General features: G+C 40.2%; 1 protein-coding gene across 1 annotated transcript in view; it reads left to right on the forward strand.

Moving 5' to 3' along the window:
* The window catches only part of LOC110379031 (ATP-binding cassette sub-family D member 1), a 40,988-nt gene extending 17,772 nt beyond the window's left edge, over positions 1-23,216 (forward strand). Inside the window, exons 3-16 of the mRNA XM_064041703.1 lie at positions 4,651-4,958; positions 5,301-5,432; positions 12,562-12,763; positions 13,195-13,426; positions 13,752-13,891; positions 14,433-14,605; positions 15,351-15,531; positions 15,954-16,051; positions 16,404-16,560; positions 17,337-17,490; positions 18,121-18,273; positions 18,624-18,848; positions 19,288-19,413; positions 19,714-23,216. Of these exons, the coding sequence (XP_063897773.1) occupies positions 4,800-4,958; positions 5,301-5,432; positions 12,562-12,763; positions 13,195-13,426; positions 13,752-13,891; positions 14,433-14,605; positions 15,351-15,531; positions 15,954-16,051; positions 16,404-16,560; positions 17,337-17,490; positions 18,121-18,273; positions 18,624-18,848; positions 19,288-19,413; positions 19,714-19,861 (2,280 nt within the window). The 5' untranslated portion in view covers positions 4,651-4,799 and the 3' untranslated portion in view covers positions 19,862-23,216. The remainder of the gene's footprint in view (positions 1-4,650; positions 4,959-5,300; positions 5,433-12,561; positions 12,764-13,194; positions 13,427-13,751; positions 13,892-14,432; positions 14,606-15,350; positions 15,532-15,953; positions 16,052-16,403; positions 16,561-17,336; positions 17,491-18,120; positions 18,274-18,623; positions 18,849-19,287; positions 19,414-19,713) is intronic.
* The last annotated feature ends 901 nt before the right edge of the window (positions 23,217-24,117 follow it).

A 24,117-nucleotide genomic window follows, 5' to 3' on the forward strand; every position in this document is an offset into this window, starting at 1 on the left:
TTTAAAATACTACGTACTCAGCTGCATCCAGTTAGACTAGAAGCAGACATTAACGTAGTTCGGAAAAGGCTAGGCAGATGATATAGCCGTACTTGAAATATATTGTAGCGTACGGTAGTTATATTGAATTTATAGTATTGACCCCATAATGGGTTAATGGCTACAATAAAAAAACTTCATGTTAAGATAATAGGTAAATAAAATAACTAGGAATAAATTACAGTTTCTTTGAAAATTAACTTTATATTCTGTTTTCAATTAGCATCTCATATACATAATGTATTATTGTTTATTGAATTAACAATGTTAATATAATAACATTGAAGCGTCTAAGTTGCAAAAAATAGACATGAACCTTAACTTATTCTGTTAGGTACTGAACAATACTCCCATTGACGAAGGTTATAAGTGTCACTTTACAAGTTCTAATGATTGACTTAACACATCACTGTTCGCTACCGTTCATGAATAAACAAGTAAGTTAAACACCAATAACATACTTATTTGAAGAGTATAATTTGTAAAACAATCACCATTCAAATTAGCCGCGTAATTATACATTTTAATTGGTAATTAATATATGAAATGCTAATAAAGAATGCAAATATAGCTTCTTAGATACTTGCTGTAATAACGGATATTGAGGTCAACAGATTGCAAATGTATAAAGATATGCACGCGATGCATAATTGAGATCTAACAAAGGCATTCGATTGAGTGTAACACTAACTTCACGAGTGTCCTCTTGCTTATTTCATTGTTTTTTCCTATTTAAATCCTTAATAGTGGCAGAGGTCGATGCCAAGTATTGTCTGTAGTGTATCTGAGTCACGTCAGGGTCAAGGTTTGAGTGCCGAGTGTAAACACGTGAGGCGTACCGCAAGGCATGTGCTTAGGACCCGTGTTATTATACACGAGTCTATTGAATCATTGTTTTGATAAATCTTCTTGCTTGAATAGACTTGAGTTTTGGTTAATAGATAGTGTTTTAGTTTATGTGTGCTAATATTTAAACAGAGTTGTTTTACAAAGGTAAACAGTTGGACTTTATATAGGTAGGTACCGCATATTTCTCTAATTAAGAATTTGGATAAAAAGGTTGAATTATCACTATCCAAGATAATCATTTAATCATGATTTATTCCTTATATTTATGTATGGCAGCTTAATAAATATGGTTTCCGTGTGAGCTTTGAATAAAATCGATTAATTATCCTTTCAGAGGTCATACATAAAAAAAATCTAAACGCAAATCACCAAAATGTCCAAAAAATTACCTGTTTCTTTAATAATTCAAAACCAGTTATTATGTAATGTTAGATAACTCCAATGACGAGCATATTCTTTACGTTAGTTGCGAATATTTAGAGAAACACTTTTATTATGTTTTACTCATAAATACACATTTTTGTGATGGTATCATAAAAACCTTTGAAGGTATTTTTTTTATTATCAGTTTATTGCGTAAAATATGTATTAATCGGGCGTTTGTGACAAAATACAATTTATCTATGTGTAAATGGCGGCCATATCGTATTGCATATTCTTATTGAAAGAAAATATATCAGTTACCAATGTTATGGTAACTGATATTTTATTTCGATATTGTTCGGCATAGTTGTATGAAATGGAATAAATTGATTTTATAATACCAGTATAGTGCGGCTATATAGCTAGCTAGCTGTATAGTGTTATATAACTTACCTCAGCTTAGTGTGAAAAAAAGCTGTGAGTCCACGTAATTGATACAATAATCAATTTGGTTTTGGTAAGTTTATTGTTTAATACTTTATATAATTTTGGTACGTAAAATAAACGAATATGATTTATTTTCAAAAAAATGATTACGTTTTTCGAGTTTTTGTATTTTCGCGAAAAGTTTCGACCTTAGGTTATAGCAAATATATATTATATTTTAAATATTCAGTAATTTGACCTCAGACGAAACAAGTTGGAGTCAAATTCAAGTATGTTTTTAGTCTTATTCTCTGACAGTTGTTATTTGTTTTTATTTTTACTATCAAATTGCGTTAAGTTACTCGAATGAAATAAATTATTATTTTTATTTATCATTTACATCAATGCTATTTTTCCCATCCAACAGTTGTTAATGACAAATAGACCTGAAAACATAATAATGATAGGAAAACAATTCTGCTGTTGTTTAGTAGAGCAAGGTTGCTTGTGTCCATGGCAACAGGAGTTAATTGCTTTTGTCCAAGACCCTTTGTTTCTGTCGATATCATTTGTATAGCATCATAATGTTATTCCAAACCTTTTTTTCGACTAAAAGGGGTTTTCTGAGGATTTTTCAATCATTAGTTAACTTCGATATGAGGAGTTATTTACATTATTATCTTCTTATATATAAAAATCAATTGCTGTTCGTTAGTCTCACTAAAACTCGAGAATGGCTGGACCGATTTGGCTTTTTTTTGGTTTTAAAATGTTTGTAGAGTTCCAGGGAAGGTTTAAACGATACGAAGTTTGTTGGGTCAACTAGTTATATATATATTTTTTTAATATAATTAGTCAAGGATGCAAACTTTTGGTAGTGCCATATGAGCCCAACTTTTTGGAACAACGCAATTAGTGCGATGTTTCATAGGAGCCTGCAAAGTCCTATTTGAAATAAAAACATTTGACTTTGAGTAACATTTGTCCTTTCTGAAAATATTTAACAGGTCCGTTGATCCGTTGCCTTAGCTAAGGTTTCTTCAAAATCAAAGTCATTGCGAATATGCACTCATAACAAAACTGAGTTTGCTTATTTCTTCATTTGTATCAGGCATCTAAGACCCATTCAAAATACTATACACACATATTATATCTTTCTAGAATACAGTTTTAACTTATTCCCTTTGCTAAAGTTTCTTCTGATGTATTTATTACAAAAACGATTGATCTCTTGACTTTCATGTCACATTGTTACCTTCTAGGGGTCGTTTTTATCTATTATCTAACAATGGTTTACCTTGTGTTTTTGTGGGATTCGGTTACAATGGCAATATTTGCGGCAAATAATATACTTTGCCTTCTATGTATGTAAGGCTATGTTGATTCGCTTCCTTTGTTTTTGTTATTTGTGTGAACTAGCTTTCACCCGTGGTTTCTTCCGCGTCCCGAAGGAATTAGTTCCCCGACAAGGATAAAAAATTGCCTACTGTATATGTTATTTATTTGTACATATGTTACTAATGTTGTTATTGTGAAAGAGGAATGAACATCCATCTGACCATATATACTATACTTGGCGTTTATAATATAAGTTAGATTACAATTAATTGATTTCATCTTCAATTTGGGTCACTTAAGTATTAAAAATACAATCTTATAAGTTATTTTGGGACTGACGTGTTGATTGTCGGCTTTCAAAGTACTTGATATCGTAAAATATATTTTTGGAATTCTGCTTTTAGACTTAAAATAATATTGGCATTGGCAATCCGATTTCAGCAAATATGCTGATTTATGCTCATTCATACAGTTAGTCTTACCATGGGGTATTGGGTTGTCTAGGTAACTGGGTTGAGGAGGTCAGATAGACAGTCGCTCCTTGTAAAAAAAATTACTCGGCTGCATACGGTTAGATTGGAAGCCGACCCCAACATAGTTGGAAAAAGGCTCGGAAGATGACCTGTTCTATTGTGTCAGCAATACCCAGGATGCATATTGAATGCAGCAAATTGTGCTAGTTGTATCGGCTTCAATTGCATAGATGCATTCTGTGTGCAATCTACAAAATATAACACTCCAGTCTAAGATATGCAGTATATTAAACTGTATAAAATATATAATGTTTTCTGATTTAGTTCTTATATAAATGGTGTTAATTTTCTTTTTGCAATGATATCATATTCAATACGTTGCAATCATTTTCTAAGTTTAAGAATGTCAATTTTTTGTTCAGATATAATTAATTTCACAAAAAAGGTATCTTGATCATTATATGACAAATGCTAATAAAGTTTTTTGGACATACATCATTTTAAATCAGATTTTTCATTTGTAATTAAAGCCGAAAATAGCTATTTTCAGCTTAGTATTCTAATCTTATTTCTTACATAATCACGGGAGCATAATTAAAATAACCACATTTACATAGAAAACAAAGCGTTGCAGTGGAAAATTTTACCCGACATGTCAAATGTCAGTTATTGTTTGATGTTAATTACTAATAACGAGACGTCGCCAGTAAATTGTGCTAGATATTAAAACAGAGCTATTTTTGTACCTAGTATTAAATATATCTGCTGACAAAGGTCACTGCTTATATTTATTATAATTAAAGCAAATTATATAAGTTGCTTCTTTCAATTTTAAAGATAAAATCTACACTTAATGTAATTTATTAAGTATTCAAATTAACCATATACTGTTTTATTATTTACTGTATGAATATTATTGTCTGAAATTCTTAAGGATATTTTCAGATAAAAAAGGAAAAAAAGTACCAAAAAAATCATACAATGAATAATATAAACAACGGTATTAAAATATTTTCAGAGACGAATGGCCTTTTACTTTTGACAAGTCATTCACATTTGCGAATGACATGATAACTTTGCTAGTTATTCTAGTATTTTTTTGTATAATCAAGCAACTCATTTCTATTACCACTATACTTACAAATAATTTTCCTTGTTACAGAACAATGGACGAAGAAACATCATTATAATGACCTGAATTCAGAAGCAAATGAAAAAAAATTCACTGTGATTTAATTTAAATTTAAGTCAAAGATCTCCCTAATTTAAGCATAAATGATCACAGTTGTAAAAAAGAAATAATTTTCCAAAATGCCTGCAATTTTGACAAAGATTCGAGAGCAGGCGTCGAGGGTTCAGCCCTCGATAGCTTTGGGGGTGGGGGTGGGGGTGGCGTTAGCTGCCTGCGCTGTCTATGGTACCAGGGATAAGAAGCAAACTCCGCCTTGCAACAATAATAATAATTATAAGGTATGTATTTGACGTAAGATCACATTTTAAATTAAATAAAAATAAGGTAATGATATTTATGATTACTAAAAAAGTGATGTAGTAATTGTCCAGTCGGTTTTTTAAATGCTTTATTTTGCCTGTGAATTAATTTTGTTACGGCGTTTGTTCTGATCTACCAACACATAATGTGACAACGCACAGTTATGTTTCAAATTTTTGTGGTAATTTCAATTAAAGACTGTTTGGTAAAAGGTAATTTAAACATAATAAAGTACAATTTTGTTATACATGTAGCATCTATTATCTTCTACTTAATCACGCCTCTCGTGCATTTAATAACAAGCCACAAATTCCTTCTAGGTGACGAAAAACGGCAAGCTCCACTCGCCGCAGAATGGTGCGGCTACCGGCGACACCTGCGGCGGCCGCTGCGGCGCCGAGCAGTGCGCGCTGTGCCGCGGCGACGCCGACACTGATAATAAGCAGAATATTGTAAGTAATGTATACAACGGCAAGCTCCACTCGCCGCAGAATGGTGCGGCTACCGGCGACACCTGCGGCGGCCGCTGCGGCGCCGAGCAGTGCGCGCTGTGCCGCGGCATAGCCGACACTGATAATAAGCAGAATATTGTAAGTAATGTATACAACGGCAAGCTCCACTCGCCGCAGAATGGTGCGGCTACCGGCGACACCTGCGGCGGCCGCTGCGGCGCCGAGCAGTGCGCGCTGTGCCGCGGCGACGCCGACACTGATAATAAGCAGAATATTGTAAGTAATGTATACAACGGCAAGCTCCACTCGCCGCAGAATGGTGCGGCTACCGGCGACACCTGCGGCGGCCGCTGCGGCGCCGAGCAGTGCGCGCTGTGCCGCGGCGACGCCGACACTGATAATAAGCAGAATATTGTAAGTAATGTATACAACGGCAAGCTCCACTCGCCGCAGAATGGTGCGGCTACCGGCGACACCTGCGGCGGCCGCTGCGGCGCCGAGCAGTGCGCGCTGTGCCGCGGCGACGCCGACACTGATAATAAGCAGAATATTGTAAGTAATGTATACAACGGCAAGCTCCACTCGCCGCAGAATGGTGCGGCTACCGGCGACACCTGCGGCGGCCGCTGCGGCGCCGAGCAGTGCGCGCTGTGCCGCGGCGACGCCGACACTGATAATAAGCAGAATATTGTAAGTAATGTATACAACGGCAAGCTCCACTCGCCGCAGAATGGTGCGGCTACCGGCGACACCTGCGGCGGCCGCTGCGGCGCCGAGCAGTGCGCGTGTGCCGCGGCATAGCCGACACTGATAATAAGCAGAATATTGTAAGTAATGTATACAACGGCAAGCTCCACTCGCCGCAGAATGGTGCGGCTACCGGCGACACCTGCGGCGGCCGCTGCGGCGCCGAGCAGTGCGCGCTGTGCCGCGGCATAGCCGACACTGATAATAAGCAGAATATTGTAAGTAATGTATACAACGGCAAGCTCCACTCGCCGCAGAATGGTGCGGCTACCGGCGACACCTGCGGCGGCCGCTGCGGCGCCGAGCAGTGCGCGCTGTGCCGCGGCATAGCCGACACTGATAATAAGCAGAATATTGTAAGTAATGTATACAACGGCAAGCTCCACTCGCCGCAGAATGGTGCGGCTACCGGCGACACCTGCGGCGGCCGCTGCGGCGCCGAGCAGTGCGCGCTGTGCCGCGGCGACGCCGACACTGATAATAAGCAGAATATTGTAAGTAATGTATACAACGGCAAGCTCCACTCGCCGCAGAATGGTGCGGCTACCGGCGACACCTGCGGCGGCCGCTGCGGCGCCGAGCAGTGCGCGCTGTGCCGCGGCATAGCCGACACTGATAATAAGCAGAATATTGTAAGTAATGTATACAACGGCAAGCTCCACTCGCCGCAGAATGGTGCGGCTACCGGCGACACCTGCGGCGGCCGCTGCGGCGCCGAGCAGTGCGCGCTGTGCCGCGGCATAGCCGACACTGATAATAAGCAGAATATTGTAAGTAATGTATACAACGGCAAGCTCCACTCGCCGCAGAATGGTGCGGCTACCGGCGACACCTGCGGCGGCCGCTGCGGCGCCGAGCAGTGCGCGCTGTGCCGCGGCATAGCCGACACTGATAATAAGCAGAATATTGTAAGTAATGTATACAACGGCAAGCTCCACTCGCCGCAGAATGGTGCGGCTACCGGCGACACCTGCGGCGGCCGCTGCGGCGCCGAGCAGTGCGCGCTGTGCCGCGGCGACGCCGACACTGATAATAAGCAGAATATTGTAAGTAATGTATACAACGGCAAGCTCCACTCGCCGCAGAATGGTGCGGCTACCGGCGACACCTGCGGCGGCCGCTGCGGCGCCGAGCAGTGCGCGCTGTGCCGCGGCGACGCCGACACTGATAATAAGCAGAATATTGTAAGTAATGTATACAACGGCAAGCTCCACTCGCCGCAGAATGGTGCGGCTACCGGCGACACCTGCGGCGGCCGCTGCGGCGCCGAGCAGTGCGCGCTGTGCCGCGGCGACGCCGACACTGATAATAAGCAGAATATTGTAAGTAATGTATACAACGGCAAGCTCCACTCGCCGCAGAATGGTGCGGCTACCGGCGACACCTGCGGCGGCCGCTGCGGCGCCGAGCAGTGCGCGCTGTGCCGCGGCGACGCCGACACTGATAATAAGCAGAATATTGTAAGTAATGTATACAACGGCAAGCTCCACTCGCCGCAGAATGGTGCGGCTACCGGCGACACCTGCGGCGGCCGCTGCGGCGCCGAGCAGTGCGCGCTGTGCCGCGGCATAGCCGACACTGATAATAAGCAGAATATTGTAAGTAATGTATACAACGGCAAGCTCCACTCGCCGCAGAATGGTGCGGCTACCGGCGACACCTGCGGCGGCCGCTGCGGCGCCGAGCAGTGCGCGCTGTGCCGCGGCATAGCCGACACTGATAATAAGCAGAATATTGTAAGTAATGTATACAACGGCAAGCTCCACTCGCCGCAGAATGGTGCGGCTACCGGCGACACCTGCGGCGGCCGCTGCGGCGCCGAGCAGTGCGCGCTGTGCCGCGGCATAGCCGACACTGATAATAAGCAGAATATTGTAAGTAATGTATACAACGGCAAGCTCCACTCGCCGCAGAATGGTGCGGCTACCGGCGACACCTGCGGCGGCCGCTGCGGCGCCGAGCAGTGCGCTGTGCCGCGGCATAGCCGACACTGATAATAAGCAGAATATTGTAAGTAATGTATACAACGGCAAGCTCCACTCGCCGCAGAATGGTGCGGCTACCGGCGACACCTGCGGCGGCCGCTGCGGCGCCGAGCAGTGCGCGCTGTGCCGCGGCGACGCCGACACTGATAATAAGCAGAATATTGTAAGTAATGTATACAACGGCAAGCTCCACTCGCCGCAGAATGGTGCGGCTACCGGCGACACCTGCGGCGGCCGCTGCGGCGCCGAGCAGTGCGCGCTGTGCCGCGGCGACGCCGACACTGATAATAAGCAGAATATTGTAAGTAATGTATACAACGGCAAGCTCCACTCGCCGCAGAATGGTGCGGCTACCGGCGACACCTGCGGCGGCCGCTGCGGCGCCGAGCAGTGCGCGCTGTGCCGCGGCATAGCCGACACTGATAATAAGCAGAATATTGTAAGTGGCTAGGCAAATAGTTGTTTAGTAAGTTTAGGAAGCCGTCTGATGAGGAGAGAGGACTATGTCATAAGTCAGTAAATGACAAGCCAGGTGCTGGTAAACTAATTTCATAAAGAAGAATGAAGACTGACAATTTCTATAACAGGAGTATACTCTTTACGCAAAATCCTCGCAAAGGGCAAAACCAATGAGTTGTGATCTACTGACATGCGAGGCACTGGCACAATCTCAATACACATGCTGAAGGGGCAACAAGGTCGCCGACCTCATTTTGCAGCATGATCTCTTCATCTGTACTACGGGTACAACACCTACCTTCGTCACCACTACCCATAACCAACTACGGACGTCCATCATTGACGTTACTCTTGCCAGTGACCCTGACAATTGTGCCGTCTCAGACTGGACCGTTAATAGCAACATGTGCCCCTCTTCAGATCACAGCGCCATTGAATTTAAGGTTTCCTTCGGCAGAACCCCTCTAACTCGCAACGTTAACATGTCTACCTTTAAATACAACACCAGCGGGGTCAAATGGGATATAGTCAAAGAAAAATTCATCGACGAAATCAACAAAAATCTAAACACATCAACTAACATATCTAACCTTTCTATATCAGGCATAGACACACTAGTCGACCAACTAACTAAATCTATTCAGCAAGCATGCAATAGCACGCTCCCGCGGACTTCAGGCTATCTCAGAAAGGCACCCTGGTGGAATGAGAAGCTAGACACGCTTAAGTCCAAGGTACTGCGAATACACCACCTGTTGCTCAACCGAAGACGCCGTAACAGACGCATAGATGACCTGCTGGATGAGAACAGCAGACTCCGAAAGGAGTATGCCGAGGCCATTCGTTCGACCTCTACTGAACACTTCCGGGAGTTTTGTAATCGTCAGACAAAGGAGGACGTGTATTCTGTGACTAACAGGATAATAAAAACAATTCCTTTACGGCAACCACCCGCCACCTTAAGACTTGAGGACGGCACCTTCACTACTGATTCAAGAGACACCGCGCATGCCCTCCTTGATAAATTCTACCCGGAGGACGACGACACCAGTGACACTCCCTCTCAGCAGCACATCAGATCCCTTATGGAACTTCCAATTGACACTCATAACGAACCCCCCTTCACACATACAGAAATTGTAAACTGTCTCAAACAAATGAATCATAAAAGAGCCCCTGGCCTGGATCACTTAACCGCAGACATTTGCTATCAATTTGCCATTCACTTTCCTGATACCATTACTGAACTTCTCAATAGATGCCTAGCGCTTAATTACTTCCCCGGCGCCTGGAAAGTGGCGCTGGTCAAAATCATCCCTAAACCCGGTAAAACAGACTTCTCGAGCAGCTCCTCATTCAGACCTATCGGTCTCATCAACGTATTTGGAAAACTGCTTGAGAAGCTGCTAATCAATCGACTAACCCACCACTTAAATATCTCCTCAGCCTCATCAAATATGCAGTTCGGCTTTAAACAAGCCACCTCCACTTTCCAAGCCATTGACACCGCTCTTAGTGTCGTTAGGGAGGCGAAATCTAAAGGGGAATGCATCGTGGCGGTGTCTCTGGACATCAAAGCCGCTTTCGACCATGCGTGGTGGCCTGCCATCTTTCACCGACTTCGCACCACCAACTGTCCTGCAAACATTTATAAGTTACTGCTCAACTACGTCTCCAACCGCAAAGTATGCCTCAGATTCGCAGACTGCCAAGTAGAAAAGAGTATGACCAGGGGTTGCATACAGGGATCGGTCTGCGGACCTACCTTGTGGAACACGATCCTGGATGACCTTCTTTCAATGGAACTGCCATCTGGCTGCCACCTTCAAGCTTATGCCGATGACGTACTGCTTGTTACCCACGCGAAAGACACCACCGCACTCGAAAACTTAACAAATACTATGCTCTCAAAGATCACAGCATGGGGGAAATCCGTCAAGCTCTCCTTCGGGCCTTCCAAAACTCAAGCAATGGGGTTCACAAACAAATCAGCCAAATGCATAATTAAAATAGACGACCAAAAAATCAGTTTTGTCAACTCTTTCAAATACCTGGGAGTTGTTATAGACCGTAAGATGCGATTTACGCAGCATGCAACCTATACCATAGAAAAATCTAAAAAATTATTAAACAAACTCACCATTTTTGTCAGACCCACTTGGGGCGTCCACGCAGATAATATACGTATCATTTACGAGCAGGTAATACAGCCAATCATTTACTACGCCGCGAGCATATGGTCCGGCGCACTGCGATACTCGTACATTCGGAAAAGACTCCTCTCATTACAACGGCTCTTTGCCCTCAAAATTATTCAGGGATTCCGCACTGTGAACACCCCCACAGCAATCTCGCTTGCCAACCTTACTCCTCTTCCCTCGAAAATTCTTGCAATAGCTGATTGCGAACGCACCAAACTCAACGGCTTCTCTTCTTTTCTACCCTCCGACATCCCACTGGAAACCCCCACCCACCCAACTTACTTCCTTCACCCCTCTCTCAGGAATGGCATTAAACTCAAAGAGTTAAAATCAGTGGAAGAAATTGCTGCAGTGTGTGGTCCCGACACTACCCAAGTATACACCGACGGCAGCAAGCACAACGACAGGGTAGGTGCTGCTGTCGTTATTATACAAAACAATAACGTCAGATATATTAAAAAACTGAAACTCCACGAGTGCTGTTCGGTGTTCCAGGCCGAAATGCTTGCAATACTGCATGCCTGCAAGCTGCTTTTAGACCGAAGATCCTCTCCTGCCACAGTCCTTTCAGACTGCAAGTCCGCCCTTACAGAACTGGCAAACCCCTATAGCTCGAACCATTTTGCTACGCAAGTCCACAATCTCCTCTTAGATGCTGAGTCTGCTGGCCTCAGTATATCGTTCGCTTGGATTAAATCCCATATCGGGATTCCAGGCAACGAACTGGCTGATTCCGCCGCTAAATCTGCTGCCAATCTTCACCGCTCCTGTGACTATGCATCGATCCCAATCAGTTACGTTAAATATAAGAATAATCTCCTCTGCCGCCAGGCAGCCTCTGATCTCTATGACACAGCAACTCACATCAAAACTCTTATCCCCAGCTATGAGCAGCTCCAAATATATTTAGCGTCAGTCAAACCAAACTTCGCGATCACGCAATATTTATCCAACCACGGCTACCACAAATCTTATCTTCACCGCTTCCACATCACCCCCGATAATCTGTGTCCATGTGACGGGATTAGCATTCAGACCTGGAAACACCTGACTCAGGAATGTCTTCGCTTTTCTTCCACTCGGAATGACCACTTGATTGTGGCGGATGGTTCGAGCCCCTATGACATAACCCAGCTGACGCCAGAAGCTATGGACACCATGCACAATCTCATTTTTCAGATTGTCAGGCAGCTCAAGCGGTTTAACAACAACTAGCCCATTTGTAACCGCCGATTACCATACCATCATCCCACCATTTTCCAACATTACATCATCCCACCATTTCTATACCATATCCCTTAAATTTAGTTTTATATTTTATTTATTATGTATGTATATATTATATAATTGATAAAACATATCCCTCCTCAAACTACCCACAACATCTAAAACCCCTCCACAATACCTCCCCAACCCAAAACCAGTCAGGAGAAAGGCGCAGACATACCATAAGTGTTACCCTTTCTCCCCAATGTAAATATTAAAAAAAAAGTCGATCGCTCCAACCAGTAACTGGCATGCTTTTGTATAACTAGCCTTGGCTTTACAGCGGACTTCTGTGCTGTACAGCAGTCATCTTGTAATGAATTCGGTCTTTAACAACTTAAGAGAACACCACTACCACCACTCTAGGTCTTTTTTGAGTTTTTTTTTTAACTTTTGACAATTGCTAAACCCCTCATTACCACGCATGACACTTACGATATAAAATTTTAAGTAACCAACTTACTTTTACAGGAAGATGCAGACGAAACACAATCAGTGGAGGAATACGTGCCAGGCTTGAACCTGGAGTTCCTCCGCCAGCTGATCTCGTTGGCCAGGATCATGGTGCCAGGAGTGAGGAGTCACGAGGTGGCGCTACTGTCTGCGCATACGCTGTGCCTGTTCACAAGGACTTTCCTGTCTATCTATGTGGCTTCGTTAGAAGGATCTATTGGTAAGTTTTGATTTGAAATACTTTAAAATTTTTGATTGAATAGTTCTTTACTGATATAGAGGAAGGGATGACTAAAACGATGGATACATTGTGTGAAAGTTGATATGGATAGAAAGAATGTTATTTGTGAAATGACGGCAGATAGAAGAGTATGGAAGAAGAAATCATGATGCGCCGACCACAAATTAAATTGGGATAAGTAGAAGGATGATGATAATGTCCGACCAATCTTTTAAATACCTGAATTAGTTAACGCAACGGCACAAGTTTTTTGCTTAGGGAGAAATGAGAAGAAAGAGAGAGAGATATCAAACTGAAATAAGTTGTGTGGTCATAATAGACTTTTCTGCTGTTGTTTTTCGTTCAATTCAAATAAAAAAATGTCTTTATAACAAACATGTTTATTACTAATCACATTCTTTTCTTTCCAGTGAAACACATAGTCCAAAAAGACATGCGACGCTTCGCAGCCCTCCTACTCCAATGGTTCGGCATAGCTGTTCCGGCTACCTTCATCAATTCCATGATCAGATACCTGGAGAGCAGACTAGCCCTCGCCTTCAGGACCCGGCTGGTCAACCATGCTTATGACTTGTACTTCAAGAACCAGACTTACTATAGGGTTGCCAATTTAGATGCTAGGATTGAAAATGCTGATCATAGGTAAGTGAGATATGGTGATTGTTTATTTATTGGTAAAACTTAAATATTTTTCAAGTTATTATCGTATTTTATTGAAGTGCATCAGTAGCTTGTTTTTGCTCTGTAGGATTTGTTGTGATGTTTGATTTGTCTTGTCTTTTTTTAAACCAAAAGTTAAGGCAAATTGAAAAAAGTCAAAGTCATTTATTATTTGTAAAACATAGGTATGTAAATATGTATGTATTTAATATGTAGGATTTTTTCTTCCATTAAATGGACTTTAGGAGTCTTTATAATGACTTTTAGTGGTAAAAACAAACTGAAACACAATATTTCCCTTACCCAGGTTAACAGAAGACGTGTCAGTGTTCACGCAATCAGTGGCACACTTGTACAGCTCGCTGACGAAGCCGTGCTTCGACCTGCTCCTCATAGTCCTGACCCTCGCTACCTACTCCAATAAGATGAAGGGCAATATCTTTATTGGTGAGTACATAGAAACGTTGAAATTTTCGGGTTAGCGGCCGTTCCCGATATCCTATCTTTAGTAAGCAAAACAACCGTTAGCATATTGGGAAAATTCGTAAGTAACTATGGAATAGGTCGAACTAAGTTTGGCTGTCTGACACTCCCTTTCACCCCACTTATATTGTAGGAAAAAAGTTGGATCCCTATATGAAATTTTGTAACTTAATTATGATTGATTACCTTGATTACCCAAAAATAATGTAAATAAAATTTGTAAGTGTGAAATATGTAAAATGATGAAATGGGTGCGTTGCGATGGTTACTTGCTAGAAACGCAGCAAAATATTAAGCAAAAATGTATTCCGGGGCTTATTGCTCTTAAGACTCATATAATTTGAAATGATGGTGATATTTCACACTTACATATTTTCAAAAATATACTATATGTAATATGCAGTTTTTCATATAGTTTTTCACTGTCCTCTGTTTAATAGAGTCCTCTTCTCAAACAAAGAAGTACAAACGAATATGTCAACTAATGTAAAAATATATTTCCCAGGACCCAGCATAGCAACAGTAGTGATCTGCATGACCGGGCAACTCCTCAGACTGCTGAGTCCAAGGTTCGGTGCTCTGGCCGGGGAGGAAGCACGCATGAAGGCCAACTTGAGGCATGTTCATGCAAGACTGATTGCCCATGCTGAGGAGGTGGCGTTCTATGGTGGACATAAGGTCAGTTGTGATGTGCTGCGGGATTGTTCGAAAGAGTTACCGCGGCCCTGGTACATAAAAGGCCTACGACGGAACACGACGGTTTTTAGTCAGTAAGAGTCTGACACTCCCTCACCGATGTAACCCACAGCGGGAAGGGTCATTTGATGATTTTTGACGTCATTAAAAAAAGGTCATAGCATTTTTTTGTGTTTACGACGCATATAGCACACAAAACAGAACAAGCAAATACACCAATACCAGATACTCTGATAATTTTTGAAAGATGCCTATTATCTGTACCTTTTTGATCTTGATATGACTTTTAAAAGACATAGGTTAAAAACATTGATAATTTTTTTGGTTTGATGAAATAATAAGTATTTTTATTTTATTTTTGATACAGAATATGAACACATTTTTTCGCCTTTTGTACAATATAACGTCTGTAAAACTTACACTGAATACGTGTTTATGAATCGGATATATTACAGATAAAATTTTCACCAATATTTCTCTTATAAGAATTTTACCAAACATCACAAGCGGCTTGAAAAAGGCTGTAAAGCTGCACATAATATACTTTTAATTAATACACCTTTCTTTCTTCTATTTCATGATAATCTTCATCTGTCTTTTTGAAAATACTAACATTATAATCCCGTCTTCCGTTTTTAGGGGTGCTGTCCATTTGTAATGTTGAACGTAAAAAAATGCAAATTTAACTATCATAAATTCAAAAAATAACCTCAACCTTGTCTCCCAGGTGGAACTAGGCCAGCTCCAAGCGGCCTACAAGGAGCTAGTAGCCCAGATGACGTCCGTCTTCAACAAGAAGCTCTGGTACGTGATGCTGGAGCAGTTCTGCATGAAGTACGTGTGGTCGGGGACTGGGATGGTCATGCTGGCACTGCCTATTCTGACGGCCACGCATTCGCAGAGAGATGGTGAGTTTTAGGGTGTTTTTTAGTTATATTTTAAGAATAGTTTGCGTTACAGTATGATACCAAACCACAATAGCAATAGTCTCAAGTATTTTTTCAAAATTTTGACAATGTTTTTAACTTAAAAGCAAATATAGTACCTACTAAGTATACTTGAGATATAAAGCGTCATTTGGGTCTTGAAGAAATCTTTTTTATCTTTGCAAGCAAAAGCACATAGAAAGTGGTGTGAGGATTGTCATTCGTTTTTGACGTTCGAGAACTGCTGATTTATCAGCATAATTTATATTAGCGATTTTGAGTTTGAGGTTTTCGAGGAAAAACTTTGTAAAAATTATTTTCTTGTTTTTCTATTTTGTACTTTCTTTAATTACTAATTCTGATTTTACCCCTTACGTCAATTATATGCTTGTATTTGTTTTCAGGAAGCAGTATAAGTGACCGAGCGGAATACATGACGACGTCTAGGAATCTGCTCAACTCGGCCGCCGACGCTATCGAACGACTCATGTCCAGTTACAAGGTAAAACTTACTTACAGAGTGTTTCTAATGTAGTGTTATATTGTAGTTGTCCAATTAAAAGAAAAGCTTCGGAATAAAGAAATATAATATTAATGAAACAGAAATAAAATATGAACCATGCGAGAACGCACCTTGTGCACGGTGCAACCCTATATCGCGCGCTATACTGCTTTAATAACTCGATATTAACCGATTCAATGGAATCTAATTGAATGTTGCATGTACAGGATGTTTTCCGTGATTATTTTGGGGTTTTGTTTGAGATTAATTGAATTATTAATTAATTGAATTATTAAGATTAATAATTAATTGAAAATTTGGTAAACAGCGTTTTTTTTTCTCGTATTTCCAGGAAATAGTAACACTAGCAGGCTACGCGACCCGAGTCTCAGACATGTTGGTCGTCTTCAGCGAAGTGGCGCGAGGTCAATGTGTGCGCAGCGTGCACGTGACGGCTCCTCACGCCGCCTTCCAGGTCACCTTCCGCGACAACCGACCCGTGCCGCAAGGTAACGTGTAATAGCTTTAGCTAGTCTTGTAGCTCCAAGTTTCATAATGTCTTCCTAGCCGACTGTTGGCCGTGACGTCTATCCTAAAGGTGTCTGCCCACTATCCCGTAGCATACCATGCTAACACCTTAACTAATATTGTAAATGTGAAAGTCTGTCTGTCTGTCTTTTCTTCACTCCTAAACTACTCGATTTGTGTGTAAGGACATCATTCATTTCGTACCCAAAACTGAAAGTGCCGGAATAAAAAAAAAATTAGATTCTTGTAGAGAATAATGCCCCGAAGATTTTTTACCATTACAAGAATCGTCTACAGTTAACCCCCAGGCTACTATTTGACTTTGAACATACGAAAAAATCCAACAATGTTTGGAGCATTACATTACGTCCCTAAACTGGAGAAGGCAGGCGCTGCCTTCAAACAACTCCTGCCTAACCTGGGAAGTAATCAAATGTCATCAGGGCCACGGTAACTCGCGCGAACAATCCCGCAGCCCCTGCAAGCCTTGGCCCTGGTGTCAGCCCCACTGGGGCCCACTGGGGGGTTGCTGACGCCAGAGTAAAAATATCGTAGGTTCCCGTTGAGGATAATGCTCCGATGTTATTTTACTATTATAAGGAACGTCTTCGGTTAACCCCCAGACTGCTATGTGAGGTTAAAGTTTGAGAATCGGGAATAAAAATCTATATTTGAATGTCACGGGAAATACGTAAATGTTACAGCTTAATTAAATATAAAAAAGTGTATAAAAAGTAATCATACTTTCAAATTGCAGGTAAAATAATCTACACAAGCGACCACTCTATCCGCCTGCGCGGCGTGCCGGTCGTGACGCCCGCCTGCGACGTGGTGTGTGGCGGCGTCACGCTCCACATCGAGCCCGGGACACATCTGCTTATAGTCGGGCCTAATGGATGCGGGAAGTCGAGGTAAGGGATTAAGAAGAATTGGCGTGATGAAAAATATATACGAACCGTGTAATTTTTTAACAAATATAATGAGATTTGGATGTCTTTGAGATTATCAAAAAATATTGGGCATATAGCTATAATAATTAATGACGACAGATTTTTCAAAACGATTATCAGCCGAAAACATTTTGGTAGTCAGAAGACTGTTACACGAATTGACAGCCAAAACTTGAAAATCATAGATTTTAGGTATTTCATAGGTTTTAGTATTTCAATTTTTATCAATATGACGGCGCCACCGTCGATGTGTCAACCGTCGATCTGTCAACGGTGGAGCTTATATTGCGCGGCGCGCGCGCGCGACTCGGGTCATTCGTTCGCCGACCGTTGCCCAGTGCACACCTCACACAAATTCCTGATAAATAATTGTAGTGACTAATACTGTGTTAATTGGAATAAACCAAGTGATTGTGTGAGAACCCCTTTGTTTTATTTAACGATGTCGGATCCTGACGCCGACATTTATAACATATGGAATGCTAATAAAGAATGTCTATTTACCTGTAGATTACTTGTAAATTAGGAATATGTTTCAATTTTTAACACGGACAAAAAAACAATTACCTACCTTATTTTTCTACTTCGCAGTTTATTCCGCATAATCTCCGGTCTATGGCCGGTGTTCGGCGGTGAGCTGCACGTGCCGCGACCCTGCGCCTGCGCACACTGCGCAGACGACACCAACTTCAACGACACCGGCTCTTGTACTTCTAGGCCTATCATGTTCTATATACCGCAGAGGTAAGGAAAAGTTATAAAACAAAATATACAGTGGGCTGAGTATTGTACCTTGTGGAACACCAACTTGTGGTGGTGTGTGAATGTATAATTATTTCAGACATTTCTTTTGATAACTTATTCTATCTGATGGTTGATTATATTTTATATCAACAGTAACGATGTTTGATTCTGTGAAAATTTAATATGACCATTTCACGTAATATCAGTTTATGTATGATCTAATCGAAAGCTTTGCAGAAGTCTGCGTTGACGTTAGCTACATAATCAATTGTACTTGATTTAGGAATTAGTGACATATCAGCAGATTTTTTGCCCTAAATATATCATAAAAATGTTCTCTTTATCCACAGGCCATACATGTCAATGGGCTCTCTAATAGACCAAGTGACGTACCCGTCCCGCGCCAAAGAAGGCGACGTCGCCGCAGAACGTCGCGCCGCACATATACTGAAGCTTGTCCGCCTCGACGCCGCCGCCGCCAGGCACGGCGGGCTGTGGGCCGTCCGGGACTGGCGGGCCACGCTGTCCGGCGGGGAGAAGCAGAGGATGGCCATGGCCAGGATGTTCTACCACAGGTCAGTGTAGTGCAGCATAGTACTGTGGGCCTGCGGGACTGGCGGGCCACGCTGTCCGGCGGGGAGAAGCAGAGGATGGCCATGGCCCGGATGTTCTACCACAGGTCAGTAGGGCCTGCTAGGGCCAAAGCCTGAACCGGCTGCGGGTGGTTTCGAAAAAGTTACCACAGCCCTGGTACACAAAGGTCTTAAGAAGGAACATGGTGGGTTTTAGTCTGTAAGAGTCTGACACTCCGCTCACGCTGCTAACACCCACAGCGGGAGCGGTCATTTGATGTTTTCCCTCCAGCAAAAAATCTGTGGGAAAGTGTAGAAATAGCACTGCCAAAATCTATAAAATATAGAATATCTTAAAGCTACACTATCATTTGCCCACTCAACAAAAAACATTATAGACACTTACCTTCCATGATTTAACCCATATTTTCGTACCTTGCAGGCCTGTATACGCGCTACTAGACGAGTGCACGAGCGCGGTCTCCATGGAGACGGAGGTTGTTATGTACGAGGAAGCCGTCAAGGAAGGCATCACGTTGCTCTCCATCACACATAGGCCTAGTGTCTGGTAAGTATTCAAACTCAACATTCAAAATATTAATTTAATGACCAGGTATTTCAGGCGCTCATCCTTATTCCGTGTTGAGGGGTCGTTTGATGATCTGTAAAAATCAATTTTTAAAAAGGGATGTCAGATTTTTGCCGATTAACCTGTATTTGTATCTAAAATTTGCGATAAGTAACCAATAAGTTATATTTTAGTTCAATTTTATTATATTAGTTTATCCACTATAAAACTTGTGTAGTTGCCAAATAAATTTAAAAACTTTTTCATAGTAACATAATCTCACCAAAATCCTCCCAACAGGAAATACCACACCCACGTGCTAGAATTCGACGGCGCCGGCAACTGGTCGTACCGCCCCCTGGACAGCGACGCCGCCCCCAGCACTCTGCCCCCGCGAGCTCTGCCCGCCCCCACTACACCCACTGATGGGGAGGTTCCTGAACACTGACATATGCCTGCACCCCAGGGGTAAGGGTAGTAGAAACTGAAATAATAGAAAACTATATTTAGGGGGGCGTTTAGACCAAACAAACAAAAATCTAGAGCTAGAATATAGTATTTTTGGCCCAGTTTCACTGGTTACTGGTAAATTGTCAGTTAGTTATCTGATGGTTAGGGCTGCGCCCCAGGGGTAAGGGTTAAAGCTCTTGTTAGGGAGCCTGAAATGATAAGACAAAAATTGTGTTTGTTTATACCAAACAAACAAAAATCAAGAGCTAAAATACAGTATTTTTAGGCTCGTTTTCACTAGTTACCTATAAATTGACAGTTAGTTATCCGTTAGTTAGTGCTATCTGACAGATAACGCCCCTGATAGGCTATCAGACTATCACAACACCCCCCTTTGATGGGGGAACTACTGAACACTGACATATGCCTGCACCCCAGGGGTAACGGATAACGCTCTTGTAGACCGGATTTTGTAAAACTGAAATGATAAAATACATAGCTATTTTAGGGGCTATATTGCTTTTGGACCAAAATAATTAGATATTTTTTTCGCAAAATGTTTTCCCTAAGATGTTTAAAAGTTCAAGAATGTCGTTGTTTTTCTGTGGTATCAAATTCTGTTGCGGCTTAGGTGAATAACTTAATAATTGATTTATTGATTTTGGTTACTAGAGATCTCTTGTAAGCAACAGATAGAATGTTGAAATCAACAGTTGTAAACAATGTTTCAAACAGAGCATTATTTCGTTGTTCTCTCTTAAAATAATTTGGTAGGATGAGATAATTTGCTCGTTTGGTTTAAACGTACCCCTATAATATGTACAGGTTTCTGAAACAAATAGGTACTATAACGGAAGCTACATAAAATGTGTAGGTCTTGAAAAGTGGTGTTATACATATAGGTACTTTATATAAGTCACTTGAGATGTGAATATAATATGTGTCTTACTGGGATCCAAACTACTAAAAAATGTTGGATGAAAAGTGAACCTTAATTCCTCTATCTAGAATCGAAAATTACATGTATTTTGTTTGATCGATTTTTTGTAAATTCTACTTATTATAGCATCTCAGTAAACAAGCTCCTATAAGCTATGGAAGTCAGACCAATTTATACTAAATAAAATGCATTTCATTTTCAACCTTATGTCAATGGCATAGACCACTGTATGCGCTACCACACTTTAATATATTCTAAACTTATATTATTATGTCTCGATTCTCAGTACTTTAAATCTGGCTAGTTTTATGACCTTGAAATCCTTTTTACTAATTAATACTTAGACATGAACTATCTGGAATTAGCAAAACTGTGATTGGTGCAATTAATCTTTATATGGAATTTATATAAACAAAGAAACTTACAGAAAGCATATTCAAATTAAAAATAAATGCAGAAATTGGCTTCCATCATTAAATTAATTACTTAATGGAAATAAAAATACAAGTAGACCATTTTGTTTATATAAATACCACATAAAGTTAATCAGATTAAAATAACATAACCTATCTGACATGAAGTTACCATCATTTTAAATAAGGCCCTTAAAAGTTAATCATATTGGCAACTATTTAGTACATAAGTAACTTATCGACCAAATACAGACCACAATATTATTCTAAATAACTCCGTAGACTCACAGTAGTAGCTATATTTCAATTTACACTTATATAAAAATCTGTGAACATTTTGAAAGCACTTTTGGTAGACAAATACCTATTAAATATTCTGCAGCTAAGATAGACATATTAGACTCGATCCAAATTTTATATAATAAAAATAAATAAAAAACTTAATAATACATAAAGTTTGGGTAAAATTGCTAAATCAAGACTTTGGTTAAGTCAAAATTAAGTAAAAGTACATATATGTTTTGTCTCAGGAGAACGGGTGATAAAACATATATAAAAGGGATGTACATAATATAAAGTATATAAGGGTATTACTGACATACTTTTTCAATTCACTAAAATTGGTACACTACAAAGTACTTTCTAAAAGTTTGTTATAATCTTGATAAATGTGAAATTTAGTTTTGTCAGTCTCTTTTTCATACTTTCAAGCTAAAATGGCTGTACTATTAAAAATGAAATTTGGTGAAAAGTGCAAGTTAAACTGTTAGAAGCACCTAGTTGTATGATAACTGTCAATATGTATGTTGTTAGTGGTCAAAAATAAGTCTTCAAGACTTATTTGTAATTTAAAATAATACATCTATGGATTACCTATGGTATGAAGAAAGAATTTAAATGGTGATTAGAACACGGCTTTTTAAAATCCGTCTTATAAGGTTTTTTATTTAAACAAAAACCAAGTTTTAAATAATGGCAGATTTTTAAAGCCGTTTTAAAGTATTTTATATCAATTTTAATTTGATGGATTTGACAACATGGTTTTTGGCAGTCTGAAACGTCTGAGATTGATAAAATGAGATTTTTTTAAATACACTCCATATTATGAGATTTTAATTTTTTTATGAAATTGGTTTTTAATATAGCGCATTTTAACTAGTAGTTTCAATTTACCCTATATAATATGTTATACCTATAAGAATCCGATGAAGTAGGTATGTAACCGAATTAAAGTTTGACAACTTTTCATTATGAAAATACAATAATTAAGTCGTCATTAAATTGCAAATAACATACTAAAAACTTATAAAAACAACAAGGAACTAAATATAGACCTCGATAAATAAATTAGACCACTTTGGTTACCCCCAAGTCGAACTATGTCAAGTCATTCTAATTAAACTTATTGCGCATCACTGATTCTTGCATCAGAAAAACAATTAATCTTGAACCATATAATTATAATCACAAATCATTAATTAACTTAAATTACGAAACGTTTCTACTGATTAAACCATTTTCTCAATGTCCCTCAGTTGAAATAAACACCAGTTAATATAATTAGTTAAATGTTATAATTATTTTTTTATAATTTTAATATTTTATTGTGAGATTATCAATCATGGCTGTTAGATATTGTTTTTATTTTGGAAAATTTTGTATTATAAATAAAAGTGCGTTTTGAATGCCAACTGCTGACCACACTTGCAGCGACTGTATGAAAACAATTGATATAAGGGCGACTGCACGTGCTGCTGCCGCTTCGATCCAAAACGGTTTCATGTAAATACATACAAACCAGCTGCGGCCGACTTGTGCGGTCGGCAGTTGGCATCCAAAACGTACCTTAAGGTATAACATATCGAAATTTAAGGACATTATTTTTTGTATATTTATTTTGGTATTGTCAATGTGTGTATATTGTAAATATGATAGTATTACGTTCAGTTACAGAGGTTATTATGGGAGATAGATGAGAAATAAAGTGGGTTTTATATGAGGTTTTGACTTTTATTTTACACCCATTTCATTCAGGACATGGTGTCCAATTCAAATAAATAAAGGAGATTTGGAGTCTTCAATCTGATAAAAGTCTAATAAGTAATCTGACTGTAATTTTGTTGAAATATTAATTAAGTAGTTAATTAAGTAATTTTTATTCCTATAGTAAAACAGTTGTGAAAGCATATAGACATCAACTAGTGTGGAAAAAGGTTGTGGACATATCATATCATATCATTTATTGCATTCCATAATGTACATTTGGTGGAAAATATAAAATAATAGTGGTAGTCACAATTATGGACCCTGATGGGCACAGCAAATAGTTAGAAGAGAGGAAGGCGTTTCATCCATTCAACATTTCATCCATTCATCCATTCAACATGGCTGAAAAATCACATACCTACATTCACATTTTTTCCATTTAGTTACAGGAGCCCCTATATTAGAGAGTGTACATAAGGAAGTATATAATATGTATATAAATGGAGTTCATAGAAGTAGTATAGGGGAGAGTATATCTATTAAGAGTACAAACGGGGAATACTTAAAGGAGTTCCTAAAAACAAAGAAATAGATAAGTGTGATGTCACAATAATGAAAAAATCACAGAAGAAAATTAGACATTAATTTTCCGAGAACAAGTAGCAATCATAATGTTATTACAACTAAATTACTTCACACAAAATCTACAGACAAATACAAAATAAGTGTAAATATGAGATTTTCAGATGATTCAGATTTATCTCAATTTTACACTACATAAATACTATGATAAGTATTACAATGTAAATAAAATGATGCTAAGTAAATAATGAGATGAGTATTTACCCAAAAATTCACGTGAGAACAAAATGACGGGTTTTCGAGAAACTCATTTTCACGAATGAGATAAACGTT

This window comes from Helicoverpa armigera, chromosome 26, assembly GCF_030705265.1.
Source record: "Helicoverpa armigera isolate CAAS_96S chromosome 26, ASM3070526v1, whole genome shotgun sequence".
Classification (NCBI taxonomy): Eukaryota; Metazoa; Arthropoda; class Insecta; order Lepidoptera; family Noctuidae; genus Helicoverpa; species Helicoverpa armigera.